General features: G+C 45.5%; 1 protein-coding gene across 11 annotated transcripts in view; it reads left to right on the top strand.

Moving 5' to 3' along the window:
- magi2a (membrane associated guanylate kinase, WW and PDZ domain containing 2a) overlaps positions 1–13,400 on the top strand; it is a 199,732-nt gene that overhangs the window by 154,635 nt on the left and 31,697 nt on the right. For 7 of the 11 annotated variants that reach the window (XM_069711065.1, XM_069711064.1, XM_069711063.1 and 4 more), the window contains 3 exons: positions 296–595; positions 1,489–1,671; positions 8,330–9,013. In XM_069711065.1, coding sequence (XP_069567166.1) covers positions 296–595; positions 1,489–1,671; positions 8,330–9,013 — 1,167 coding nt within the window. The remainder of the gene's footprint in view (positions 1–295; positions 596–1,488; positions 1,672–8,329; positions 9,014–13,400) is intronic. The other 4 variants (XM_069711067.1, XM_069711066.1, XM_069711075.1 and 1 more) reach the window with 1 other exon arrangement.

The following is a 13,400-nucleotide window of genomic DNA, read 5'->3' as shown; positions in this document are numbered from 1 at the left end:
GGTGAACACGTGGGTTTAAATGTGAGTCACTGTTTTGTTTAATGACTGGTTTGCCGCCGCCTGATTCTCACTCTACCAGTTCGTAGCGGTGGGATGCACTGCTAGAGAAAAAAAAAACCCTGTCTGGACTGTCTGAAGTGGAGGTTTGTTTCCGTAGTAACGTAGTAGTCCACCGCTCTGAGTCGAGAGCCTGTCTCCGTGGTTACACTGTGTTCATTTCAGTGAGGCTCTCTCTCCTCCTCTCTCTCCACCTCCTCCTCCTCCTCCTCCTCCGCCCTTCGAACTTTGACGCCAGTGGAGGATGCCAGCCGCTGTGCCACCCTCCCCAGACCCCCCCTCGTACAGGTCGGCTCGGTGCCCGAGCGCTGCCACAGCCTCGGCGACCTCTCCCGCCGCTCGCCGACTCTTGGTCGCAGGGCTGCTGCGTACGCTACGTCCTCCTCCGCCGACGTCTCCCCGCTCCGCCGTGTTCTGACTCGGCGGATGAACGCGTGCCCCCATCAGCATCACCAACAGCAGCCACTTCACACCTCTGCCTGCACTGTGGTGCTCGAGCAGCCTGTCTGTAGCCCCGTCTCCCTGTGGCACTTTGTCAGTAAGTAGGCCAAGAAAGAAGCAAAAGGAGGCTGACTGTCGTTCTCATGGCTGCCTGCGCTCGCCTCACTTACTGTAAGCATGCTAACTCGTAAGCGAGCTTCTCCCTTGAGGCAGTTAAAGGATTTGTGTGACGACCGTGCACTATGACCTGTTTTATCACCGGCCATAAGCAGGTGGGGAGGGGCTGGGGTGGGGAGGGGGGAGGAGTCTATGTCTGGACCGGTGACGTCAAACAAAGGATGTAAACTAGCTTGCTACCCATGCCTCCTTCCCGAGCTGAAAAGATGGGAGACTTGGTTAAGTGTGACTAAGCTTGCTGGCTGAGATCCTCTCATTCCTACTCAAGGCGCTCCTCCTCCAGAAATTTCCCAGCTCTCCCTCCTTCTGAAATCTCCCAGGTCTTCCCTTAACCCTCCCGAGCATCTTCTCTTGGAACTCATCCCTGATTGACAGCATGTCATTCGCTGAATTTCGCTGCTTCCCGGGCAGCCTCGGGATACGAGTGAAGAACCGCGCCGCCGATGCTCTCTGCACACCCTTCTGCCCGACGTAACCCGGCACGGCTGGAGAGGACCGGATGATGGTTCAGTATGTTTGGGTGTGCCAGGAGGGATTTTGTATTTGTACCTTTGCACGGGAGGCAAAACTTTTGAACCACACCTGCATCTTTCAGCACCACAGCCCCACCTGTGTCCAAGTTTGCTATTTTGCTGTTGACATCATGCCCTGCCAGTTTTCCTGTGGCTACACCCATATCTCAATGGATAAGCTTTACCCATGCCCCCACCCTGTGAACACTGCCCCGCACCAGCTTTGAGGTCCTTTCAATAGTTGCTTTAAAGCCTCTCAAGCGTTATGTTTGCTTAATTTGTTTGTTTTTACCCTTTGTAGAAAAGCCGCTGTTCACACGGGACCCCACTCAGCTCAAAGGCAGTTTCTTGTCCACGTCACTCCAGAAGAGCAACATGGGCTTCGGCTTCACTATTATTGGAGGCGATGAGCCCGATGAATTCCTCCAGGTCAAGAGCGTTATTCCTGACGGGCCTGCTGCAGCCGATGGAAAGATGGCCACAGGTAAGCTTCGGGCACGGCTGACACACCACCTGAAACCCAGCCAAACAAAAGAAACATTTCTTATCCTTTATCTAACCAGGAGGTCTCTTGAGACACCTGGCCATGTGAAGTATCTGACATGCAGTCGATGAACAATGAACTTCACTTGATAAAGTAGAACCTGAAAGGCACAAAGAAAAGTTGTCCGTGCATACTGAAAATGATGAGATTCCTCGTGGCTGGAATGCATTTGTACTGGATCACACTTCTAGATAGTACAGATGTCCAGAGAGCCTTTTACCTCTGGCTTCCAGTAGCGGCCCTCTGCCTTGACCGGTTGGGATGAAGGAGAGAGAAAAGAATAGCGTAGAGGTACAACAAATGATACAAAAATGTGGTATGTTGGTTAGAAACATGCAGCCAAGGATATCTGCAGAAAAAAAGCATAAAAATACAGGAGAGAAAAGGCACATGAATGATGAGATGCAGTGGTGGCATATAAATGGCTGGAGAGTGAAGGAGCGAATCGAGGAGAGTACCTCAGTGCATCATGGGAGGTCCCCTAGCAGCCGAGGGCTACAGCAGCATAACTAAGGGATGGCTCAGTGTCACCTGAACCGTCTGTGGCTGAGATTTATCTAAAAGGGACGTTTTAAGCCTGATGTTCAAAGTAGAGAGGACATCTGCCTCCTGAACTCAAACAGGGAACTGGTTCCAGAAGAGAGGAACCCTGAAAGCTGAAGGCTATTTGCCTTTTGAAAACTCTAGGAACCCCCAAATAAACCTGTACTCAGAGAGTGACGCACTCCATAAGGATGATATGGTACTGTAAAATAAAAAATAAAAAATAAAGTCATTAAGAGATTTGTAAGTCAGGAGAATATTTTTTAATTGTATTCTTCATTAGAAGGAGAAATATGATCTCATCAGTGCTCTCGCTGCAGCATTTTGGATCAACTGCAGCTTTATTAGGGCAACCTGATCATATCTGGTCCATACATCAACATACAGCCAAAGAAATGAGGTTACGCACAAGTTTTCAAGCCCCACATTTTCCCACATTCACCCTTTTGTGCAGTGCAGCCGACACGCGGTCAAATTAAATGTGCACACGTTACACTATTCAGAGAAATACTGTTTGTGGCGTCCTTGTCGAGATGAAATGGCTACAAGTGCAGGTCCACATTCAAACACACAAACTCTGCACTCTCTGTGTTTTCATGTATTGTTTGCATGAGTGTTTGCAGGTGCAACCTGCCAAGCTTGCATTGTGTGAGCTCTGTATGCGGATGTATGCACATGGAGGTGCACCAACTGCAGAGTTTTGTTCTTCCATTAATCATGTAAGGGACTTTATGAGCCTCATAACTCCTGGCTGAGGCCACATGGGGGTGTGGACTGCGGCACACACACACACACACACACACACACACACACACACACACACACACACACACACACACACACACACACACACACACATCCCCACTGAGACAAACCATCTGGGCTAAAGGTCAAGGGAATAGAAGTAGCAGGCCTGTCGTGCTTTCACTATGCAATGATGTGTCTATCTGTATATGCTGGTGCGAACACAGAGCTCAGTGGATCGTTTATCACGCATAAAGCAAGCTGGTCGGGGAGTTTCCTCTGTGTTAATGCTCCTCCTCTCCAGAACTAAGTTGCTCTCTCTTGGTGCTTTAACAGATTTCTTTTAGGATCATAAATGTCTGGATTTTTTTTTTTTTTTTTTAATGCGTGGGTGCAGCAGCCCAAAATAGATCTCCTGGTGACTAATAAAGCTTGTCCTGACAATTCTACATATTAAAACCTTTTGGGTTTCTGTCTTCTCATCCAGTACTCCTACTTTGTTTTAGTATTCCCTTTTTTTTTTCTTTTTTTATGTATTCTTTCCCCAGAAATAACTCACTCTCCTCTACTATGCCACTCGCTTCCTCCCGTCAGCTCATCTCCATCTCTATCTCCCCCCCCCCTCCCCAACACCCATTTCGCCTCCCCAGACTTTGTGTCCTACTTCTGCAGTAACAGCATGATCACAGAAACTCAGAGCTCACACGGAAGAAGCCCAGGCCCGCAGAGTTGTGAAATTCCCAATTTCAAATAGATGATTTTTGCTGCATTCTCCTTATGACCCCTACTGGCTATCTGTAAAGTGTGATTACACAACGAGGGAAAACGTGTAGCGTATATATATTTAAATATCTGACTTATAACTGCATGGCTAAATGCAGTGCAGTTACATCCAGCCGGGAAATATGTTGGGTTTTTTTTGTAGATGTAATTTTTGTCCACAGAAAAATTGGGTTTCTTCGCCCTGATATTTTTGCATTTTTGTAGAATGCAGAGCAAAGAGTGGCGTTAGCTTGATGTAGAGAGTCCTAGTTCACATGCCAGAAGCAATGGTTAATGTAAATTTAAGTCGGTCTGTTGGTACAGTATGCTTCAAACTGGGGAGTCGAACCGCTGCCACACTCATTCAGCACCGCTGGGCTTTTCTGCTGAACTCGATCCATATACTAGAGTGCGTGTTCTGTTGTTCTAAGGCTGGTTCAGTGGCATAACATGCATAACATGTACCTCTCTCAACTGAAACACACACAAAAACCAAAATGACCAAGATCTTTAACTAATTTGCGTCCTGAAGGTTTAGCAGCTTTGGGGAGTCACTTGAATTCTTCATACATGCTCGTCTTTTGAGGGTTTTAATTTGGAACAATACAACAATAGTAGCCAGCGTTGGCAATTACGTTTTAAAGAAGTTCTGCACTCACGCCTTTAGAAATGACTTGTTACTGTTATCTACATTGTTCATGACAATATACTTGAGCTACAAATCAAAGGCAAAATAACCACACCAGTTGTTGATCAGAAGACGTGAAAATAAAGAAACAGCTTTGTTGACGAAGAGTAAGTCATTCACATGTTGGGATTTTACCTTTAACGGTAAAAGAGAAGAACGAGGACTGCGTTGTAAACAACTGGTGTTGCTAGAGAGCAGGACAGAGCTTCAAACATTAGCTCACTCTCTTTGTTTTAATCATGCCCTATGTTTTAATGCTAGGTGCCTGTGATAGGTATTAAGCTAATTAGTCAGACATGCTAACAGTGGAAGCTTACGTTAGAGGAGATAAACACCCCACACTTCTTACATTTTTGTGTGCTTTTGGTAAAGCTAAATCAAGACATCACCCTCTATGCCACTTCCACATGTTTCAAAATACCTTGACAGGCATCCTGAAGAGTTCAAAATGGCCACAATTTAGTTTTGATGTGGCCAAAGTCGTCTGTAGGAGTCTCTGAAAAGCCTGCAGCCTGCCAAGAGTAAACTGCTGCATTAACGTGGCCTCATCTCCTCGGCGGGGCCGCGGAGACCTCTCGTTACGTTGACAGACTCTTGAACACACCATTAGACAGAGATGGATATGAAGGAATATGCAAGGATGGGACAATGAAGGATGGTGCAGCTGGGAGCATGGGCCTTGGTCCCAGGGAGTGTGGTGTGTACAGTTAAGGTCAGCGTGATTTGAAACAAGGGACCTGCAGGAGGTTTTATAATGGATGGAAACAGAGAGGGCTGTTTGATGAGGGTGTTTTTCTCTTTGTTCTCACTACTGACATGTCCATTTCTCTTCCCTTTCATCCCCAACTGTGCTGCACATCACGGGTGTTTATTTGGGGTCATTACAAAATTACAAAACCATAGATAGATAGATAGATAGATAGATAGATAGATAGATAGATAGATAGATAGATAGATAGATAGATAGATAGATAGATAGATAGATAGATAGATAGATAGATAGATAGATAGATAGATAGATAGATAGATAGATAGATAGATATATATATCTATCTATCTATCTATCTATCTATCTATCTATATATCTATCTATATATATATATATATATAGCCAGCCATGACTTTTTGTCATTCAATTTTCAGTTGGATTTAATTTGTGGTGCTCACGGCAGTGGAAAATTGCAGTGGGATCTTCAGGTGTTTGATAAGATAGCAAAAGAAGAGTAGATAGATTTTTTTTTAGATTTTTTTTTTTTTTTGTGAAATACTGGATATATTTATCTCTTCAGGCTCTTGTAAATTTTTCAAATCAAACAATTGAAGGTTAAGATTTCATAGCTCTCAGAAATTCTTGCTTGAAACACTGGGTTTTTGACTTCAAACCGTCTTTTTTACAGTTTTTATTTTAGTTGCACAAATATGAACAGGAGAACTGAACCGACAGGTCACCAGGGCAAATACTTGTGTGTTATCTAGCTTTATGTTACACTCCTATAGTGCCGAGAAGAAAGAGAGGCACGAAACAAAACCAGCAACGGGTGATCAACGGGAGTTCACCTCAAGTCCATCTAGTCTTCGAAGGAAATTAAAATGACTGATGTCTCATACATACGCAACATCTATCTTGCTAATAGCTCAAATGATTTTATCAGCTACAGCTCCAGTAGCTCGCCAATTAAACTCTCCATTTATTATGGAAGCAGAACTTTGCCTTGGCTTTGTTTTCACTCACTTCCTCCTTCTCGACGCTGAAAAATGTATCTAAATCAAACTTCATACTTTCGGTAAACGTGCCAGTTTGGATGAGGACTCATGACATTTGGATCATTTTAAAGGGTCGGGCTGATGATGCACAGTAACAGGGCCAATCTGTCTTGAAAGAGATGTTGCTGTTGAGTATTTCTTCACGTCTTCCTCACTTTACAGGGAAGGTGGCAGACGCTTCAGAGGCAGATATCTCTAAACCTTGGCACATAAAACAAAGCCTGCTGTGTGAACTGAACCCACTGGGTGTGTGCACGGTGGAACAGGTGTCTTATGTGCCAGTTCGAAGCTCTGCGTGTCCATTGATGCCTCCCCGTCTCTCTGCATTTTCTCTCCGGTCATGAAGAATGAGATACACGGGCACAGCGAGGGCACGGCGAGGTCGCGGCACCATCATTTGTTTTCTGCCAGCGCGCTCAGCTATTGATTGTGACACCGATGCTCAAGGCAAATGTCGGTCCCGTTTACGCAGATTAATTAAAAAGTCCCTCACGTCATGTTGCCTCGAGGCTTGGGCTCACTCCATCAATACCGGCAGAGCAAGGAAACTTGGAAAAGCATCTATTTGCAACACTGATTTCGGTGATGTCTTAACTTCCATTTTCCTTGGGTGCTGTCACTCGGAGGGGTCAGCTGTTCGGCCTCACCTCAGCAGTCAATCCGGGAAATCAATGAATTGCCTTGTTATTGTAGAAAAAAAGTGTCATTGTCATTGTCCGTTAGTGCTGTTAGAGTCTCCCGCTCACGTTTGACGAGAATTGGGCAGGACGGAGCTCGTGGTTAGCAAGGGGAAAGCCAATCACTAAAGCACACGCTCTGCTCATTAATCATGAAGGATCTTTTGTTTTCTTCACGCCTTCTCTTTGCAACACGCAAAGAGGAATGACAGTTATGTCTGCAATTAGAAAATAATTGTTTTCATTATCAACCCAGGTAATGCTGTTAGTCAGACTTTAATACAGACTGTGCCTTGTGTTCCCTCTTGCACAGAGTTTTAAAACCCTCCATGGTGCCTCCACAGCAAAGCAGCAAACACTATATTTAGTAATCCGGGTGAGACAAAGATAAGCCTGGATGTGGAGTGTTTTTGTGTGGGAACATTTAATTATCAGCTGGGTTTTATCTACAGTGCACTTTACTGCAGCAAGCAAATAAAACCACTCGGAGCCCATAAAAGGCAAACATTTGAGCTACTTGTCATCTACATTATTTTACACTTGAAAGGCAAATACGACATTATCAGTGGTAACATTTATCTGTAGAAATGCTTTATGGCTTTAAGGTGAATCCGAGGAGAAACAGTGCGGTTCCAGTTGATTGAGTGTTATTGCTGTGGAGACGGGAAGTCTCGATATTAAATCCAGGCCAGCCGCCCTTCCAACATTTGTAACTCGGTGCAATCAATTAAAGGATGGTGAACAAACTATAGTGAAGGTGGTGGTGTTGGTTCACCGAACATCTGATGTGGTTGAACATCCAGAAGCCATCCCAACCATTTACTCAACAAGTTAGGTTTAACAGATGGATGGATGGATGGATGGATGGATGGATGTAGCAGGGATGGACGGAAGGATGGACGGTTGGATGGATGGGTGGATGGATAAATGGGGTGTAAATAATAAATAGTTTCTCCCTCATCCAGAATATCCACCCACAACATTTCAGCCTTTTAACACTCCCTCTCCTGCCTACCTTTTCTTGGCAGCGCACTGCGCTGAATGCCCTCAGTCTGTCAAGCTGTTTCTGTTTACAGTCTCTGGACTTGTGGGAAATGCCGTCTGTTAAATCAGAAATATTAAGTAAACAATCGTATTTCATTGTTAGCCTCCCTCTCTAGACAAATGGATTCAACGGTGAGGTTATGTACTGTTGAGCAAGGTTACGTACGAGGGCTGGATTTTTAGTAATGTGTGATTTTGAAATAGCAATTCATACTGGTTCTGGAAGTTGCTGCTCAACTTAACTGTACTTTAGATTTCATTGTTGTTTTATGTGCCATTTTATATAAAATTACAGGATAAGAGTTTCACCTGATCTTGAGGTAAATTGCTTCCTCTCCAGCCAATACACCTGACCGTCATGTGTCTTTCTCTGCAGGTGATGTCATTGTCTACATCAACGATGTGTGCGTCCTGGGCACCACCCACGCCGACGTGGTCAAACTCTTCCAGTCAGTTCCCATTGGCCAAAGCGTGACCCTGGTCTTGTGTCGCGGCTACCCTCTGCCCTACGACCCGGAGGAAGCTGCCAACACCAACAACAACACCACCACCACCATCATCTCCCCGCTGGGCATCATGGAGCAGCGGCCCATCATGGTGAACGGCAGGACGGGCTACGACAACTACCTGGACTATCTGACCCGCACGGCGCGCTTCGTGGCGGACCCCGGTCAGGACCAGGTCAACGCCCAGCAGCAGCTGCTCACAGCCCACCCGGGAGACACCCACCTGGACGGCTCCCTTCCTCCCACCACCGGCACCACGCCTCCCGACAGCGTCTCCATGGCGTCGTCGGGCGCCACCCAGGGCGAGCTGCTCACCCTGACCATGGTGAAGGGCGTGGACGGTTTTGGCTTCACGATTGCGGACAGCGCCACGGGCCAGCGGGTCAAACAGGTCCTGGAACCTCAGGGCTGCCCGGGCCTGTTCGAGGGCGACTTGATCGTGGAGATTAACAAGCAGCCCGTGCAGGGATTCACGCACGCGCAGGTGGTGGAGCTGCTCAAGGAGAGTGCTGTGGGAGCGGAGACCAGCCTGGTGGTTCAGAGAGGAGGAACAGGTGAGACCGATGTGCTGCAGGTAGGGACGGTGCTGGAGACTGTTGGCTCAGCAAGAGCGCCTGAATCTCTCCTCCATATGTGTCTTTCTATCTGCATATCTGTCTTCCTTCCATCTCTGTCGTCTTTTTGCCAACGAAGCCAAACGTGTCTGTATGTGTGCTCCAGTCCAGTGACTGTAGAAACCTATTACAATCTTGCCTGACTGATGCACAGCTCCTCTCAAGTGCCCTTCCTCGTCCTCTTTACTCTTAACTGTGTCCTTTTCACTCAGGAACTGCTTTCCTACACTTTAGTAGACACCACCCTGCTCACTGAGCCGTACCGCCTAGCAGTCAGCAATATAGTCTGTTTGAAGTTCATGCTTTCTGCACTCACTTTTGGAATCTATTTTTTGATCATGTTAGTTTCATATGCACGGCAAATTTTTTTTTCCTCCTTTTGCGAGCCAATAAAAGCCTGGTAACAGTCGCAAAGTTTTTCTTCGAAGACCTGGTAAATAGCTGGTAAGTGCTTTCAAGCAAGTGTTTTTCAGAGTGTGAAGCCCTCTGACAATCATAATTATGTGCTGCACTCCATCGTGAGTCACGCGCAGGGCTGTCATTTAGAGAATCAACAGGTAGTTTTGTGCTCTTTGAATGCGTGTGCACTATGACGGGGGTGGACATTGTGTGTCGAGTGTGTACAAACGCCAGAAACCTTCAAACGGCTTACTTCTAATGACAGTGTGTTTGACACTGAAAGCACAAGAGGAAAACACTCACTGTCTTTCTTTCCTACCTTTATGTGTGACTCAAATGACAGAGCAGATGCCATGTGTGAGCCTGCAGAAACCGAAATTGCCTTCTTATTGAATTGTGGAGGTAGTACACCTGTCAGCGATGACTCAGCCAAAACTCCAACATCGGAGATTAAAACGTCAGAGATTTTTAATTAAATCTAGAAACGGCATCAACCCGGCAGATACGATCAAGTGTCCGGATCTTTGTTGTTAAATGTTGTTAAACGACTCCTCTCTCTTCGTTTACCTTTCCTTCATTTACCTCGACATCCTCTCAGCGGTGACACGTGATCTTCAGATCCCACTCGCTCGCATCGCGAGCCGGAAGCCGAGCCAACTGGATTGGAAAAAAACCAACACTGTTGCTGCCTTTATGTGCAACCAATTTGTAGTTGTGTGTTTCGCCTCTTTGTCTGGTGTAATGTCACATACCAATCATAATGCCATCTGCCTGGGTGCCACAGACACCACTGAGACTCACCCACAAAGGTCAGCTGCGTCCTGTGAATAGATTCATCGCCATTTATTTCTTTATTAGGCTTCCCGTGTCTCTGTCAGGAAGCAGCGAGCCACCGAACAGGAGGAAGAGAAACACACGAGAAGTTTTTTAAGAGTGGAAATTAAGATTTTTTTTTTTTTTTTTTTTTTTCGAATCCAGAAAAGCCACAAAAATCTCCAATCTGGCAACGCATCCCCCACCTAAAAACATAAAAACAGTGAAGTGCTCCCGCCATCTGTTTCGGGTTCTTCACTCGCAGCGCAGCTTCAGAAGGCGGAAACAAATGCTCTCATCTGAAAATCAGCCTGTTGGCCTGTGGAGGCAACAGGAACCTTATTTACATGCTATGTTTCATCTCATTATTCCAAATCTGGAATTGGCTTAGCTCCACTACGCTACAAAACGTCGGGGTGCAGAGTCACATCTGCTGGTGTTGATTTCCTGTGACGTGACAATCTGTGTGTGCTCGAGGTCAGCTATAAAAATGTCAGCGCTACCCAGCTTGCTCTTACGGTAGCATGACCGCACATGTCACACGTGTGGAAATGAATGAGGCTGAGAAGAGGCACTCAAATATTTGGGCTGGGCGGAGTTTTAGACGTCGTGGATGTCTTGAGAGTATTTGTGAGATTTAACCAGGAAAGCACTGTCAGGTTTTAAGCTCATTAGGATCAAAGGCTTCAGGTCCTCCTGGGAGAAAACGATCACAATAAACTCTTTGTAATTTCCTGTTTTGAACTCTTTTCACGGTGATGGAGATAAACAAGGAAAAACGGGGCTAAGCTAGAAAACCGTGCGTGTTTGATGTGGCAAAGCCAATAATCTGTTTTTGTCAAAATCTCATGATGCTTTTGACTTCAACCTTTTCGGTTGTCTTTGCAATTCAAAGAAACTACAGGTAGGAATGAGGGTTTATTATGTTGTTTGTATGCTAACAGCCAAATTACAATTAAGGCAACGGCTCCCGACGCTAGCAGGTCTTCGCTGGAGTCGGCTTCGCTCGTGAGATGAACCGAGTGGGTCACATGATTGCTCAGGTGGGAAACGGGGGGAAAAAAAATAAATCGTGATGCACCAAATTAGGTTCAAGAATCTTTGCTTCTCGTGAAAGCCCACAGAGCTTTACCTCATCGGGTGATTTGAAATGATCCGAGACGGGAAAATAAATGTTCTGGCTCACAGTTTACACGCGTGTGATGAGTGAGATCAGCAAGGAAATATCGGTGGACGTTGGAAGTGGAAAACGGTGCCAGAGTGGTAACAAGTAGTGAGTTACATCACCTCTGTAGTTGCACCATAGTAGAGCTGTTTGATGAGAACACTGACCGACTGAGATTTGATCAGCTTCTGTAAATTGTCCATGAATTGGATATCTTTTTTGGTTGTTTAGTCAGACAAAACAGGGTATTTAAAAATGTCACACTGGGTTTTGGAAAACTGTAATAGACATAGATATTTTTTGGAAGTGATTTTCACGCCTTTGTCAGAACGCCCACCGACCGATGAGGTGGTGAGGGAGTCTGCTGCCTGAATGCTTCATGGTCAGCACTTTAAACCCCGAGGGTTGCCTGATCAGAATTTTTCAGTATTTTTCTACATTTTATAGTCTAAATAATCTATTTGGAAACATTATAATTGATAATGGATGAGCACTGATGATCGTTGAAGCAATGTGTGCATCTACCTTCATGGCTGCCACCAAGCTCATGCACTTCAGTGAAGGTCAGTTTATTTCATTCATGATTTGACTCTGTGAAGTAAAATGGATGTACGAATCAGTTTAATTTCATAAAATTCGAGCTGCGAGTTTAGATACGTTTTGATGTTTGTTCTCAGTCATACAGTTACTGTGCACTCATTGCTTTGTCCTATTAAATTAAGTGATCATATTTCATCAGTGAACTAATCATAGAAGTTGATAGTATTTAAAAAAATAATTCATGCATTGTGTTATTATAATTTCAGGACATTTGGAGAGACTGCTCTGGTAATAAAGTGTGTGAACTGTGTCTCTCGCACACACACACACACACACACACACACACACACACACACACACACACACACACACTGTGAGATCCGAGTTGCAGCCGATTCTCTTTTCCTGCCCAGCTTCTTCAAACAAGGCGAGCGCCAAACCTTTAGTCCAGCTATTACCCATCGTAATAAAACTGTCAGCCTCCTGCTGGAGTGATGTTCCACCTCTTAACTCAGCACGATCTGGCCCTCTGCTTTGGACCGCTGGACACTGGACACACAGTCGAATTGTTTCTGCTGTTAAGGGATCGTGCCACTCTGCAGCATAAGACAGAGAGGGAGAGAAAGGGAGAGAGAGGGAGGCAGCTGACTGATAACTGTCACGCTTCAGTCTCCGGCACATTCTCCAAATATTTGCCAGTTCAAACAGCAAACAGCTCATCACTTTCACTGAAAACACGATCTGAAGCGGAGGATTGAACGAACACCACAAGCTGACTCGGTTTAAAAGTGTGCGAGCGTGCATATTTCTACATGACTGGATTTTTTTTTTTTTTTTATAGATGATTCCCCCCTTGATCCTGCAGGCAGAGGAAAGGGAACACACACACACACACACACACACACACACACACACACACACACACACGGTCAACCAGGTGAGAGGTGAGATTGACAGCTTTTCTTCTTTCGTAACTCCCACGTATCTCACAAACTTCCACAGTAACAATCCAGCTGTACTGTTACGGCTATTTTATTGTGCCGTTACTATGACAACACGCTCATAATGTCCATCATCAAAGATCACAGATGACAAGCGAGGCGAGGAAGATTCGCAGACTGATCTTCATCAATAATTACACGTCTCTCACACACACACACACACACACACACACGATGTCAGTGCTTTTAGCTGCTCTCGTACAACGTACAGAGAAACTGAAGGGAGGTAGAAGTCGTGGAAAGTGAGTCATTGATGTAGAAGCAACAAGCAGCAGAGGAAAATAAATGTGGCTACAGAGTGAGAATTAAAAAACAAAGAGCGTCACCGTGTTAGCGTCTCTGCTCAGCAAACCTTTTTCTCGCTTGGCTTGCTGTTGTCATGGGCTCAGTGGAGAGCCAAATAGTGCAG

This window comes from Brachyistius frenatus, unplaced genomic scaffold (genome assembly GCF_029030835.1).
Source record: "Brachyistius frenatus isolate BFR_SWC_R1_liver_20210118 unplaced genomic scaffold, ASM2903083v1 Contig_96, whole genome shotgun sequence".
NCBI lineage: Eukaryota > Metazoa > Chordata > Actinopteri > Embiotocidae > Brachyistius > Brachyistius frenatus.
The sequence above is the reverse complement of the archived record's forward strand: the minus strand, read 5'-3'. Positions and strand labels throughout refer to the sequence as shown.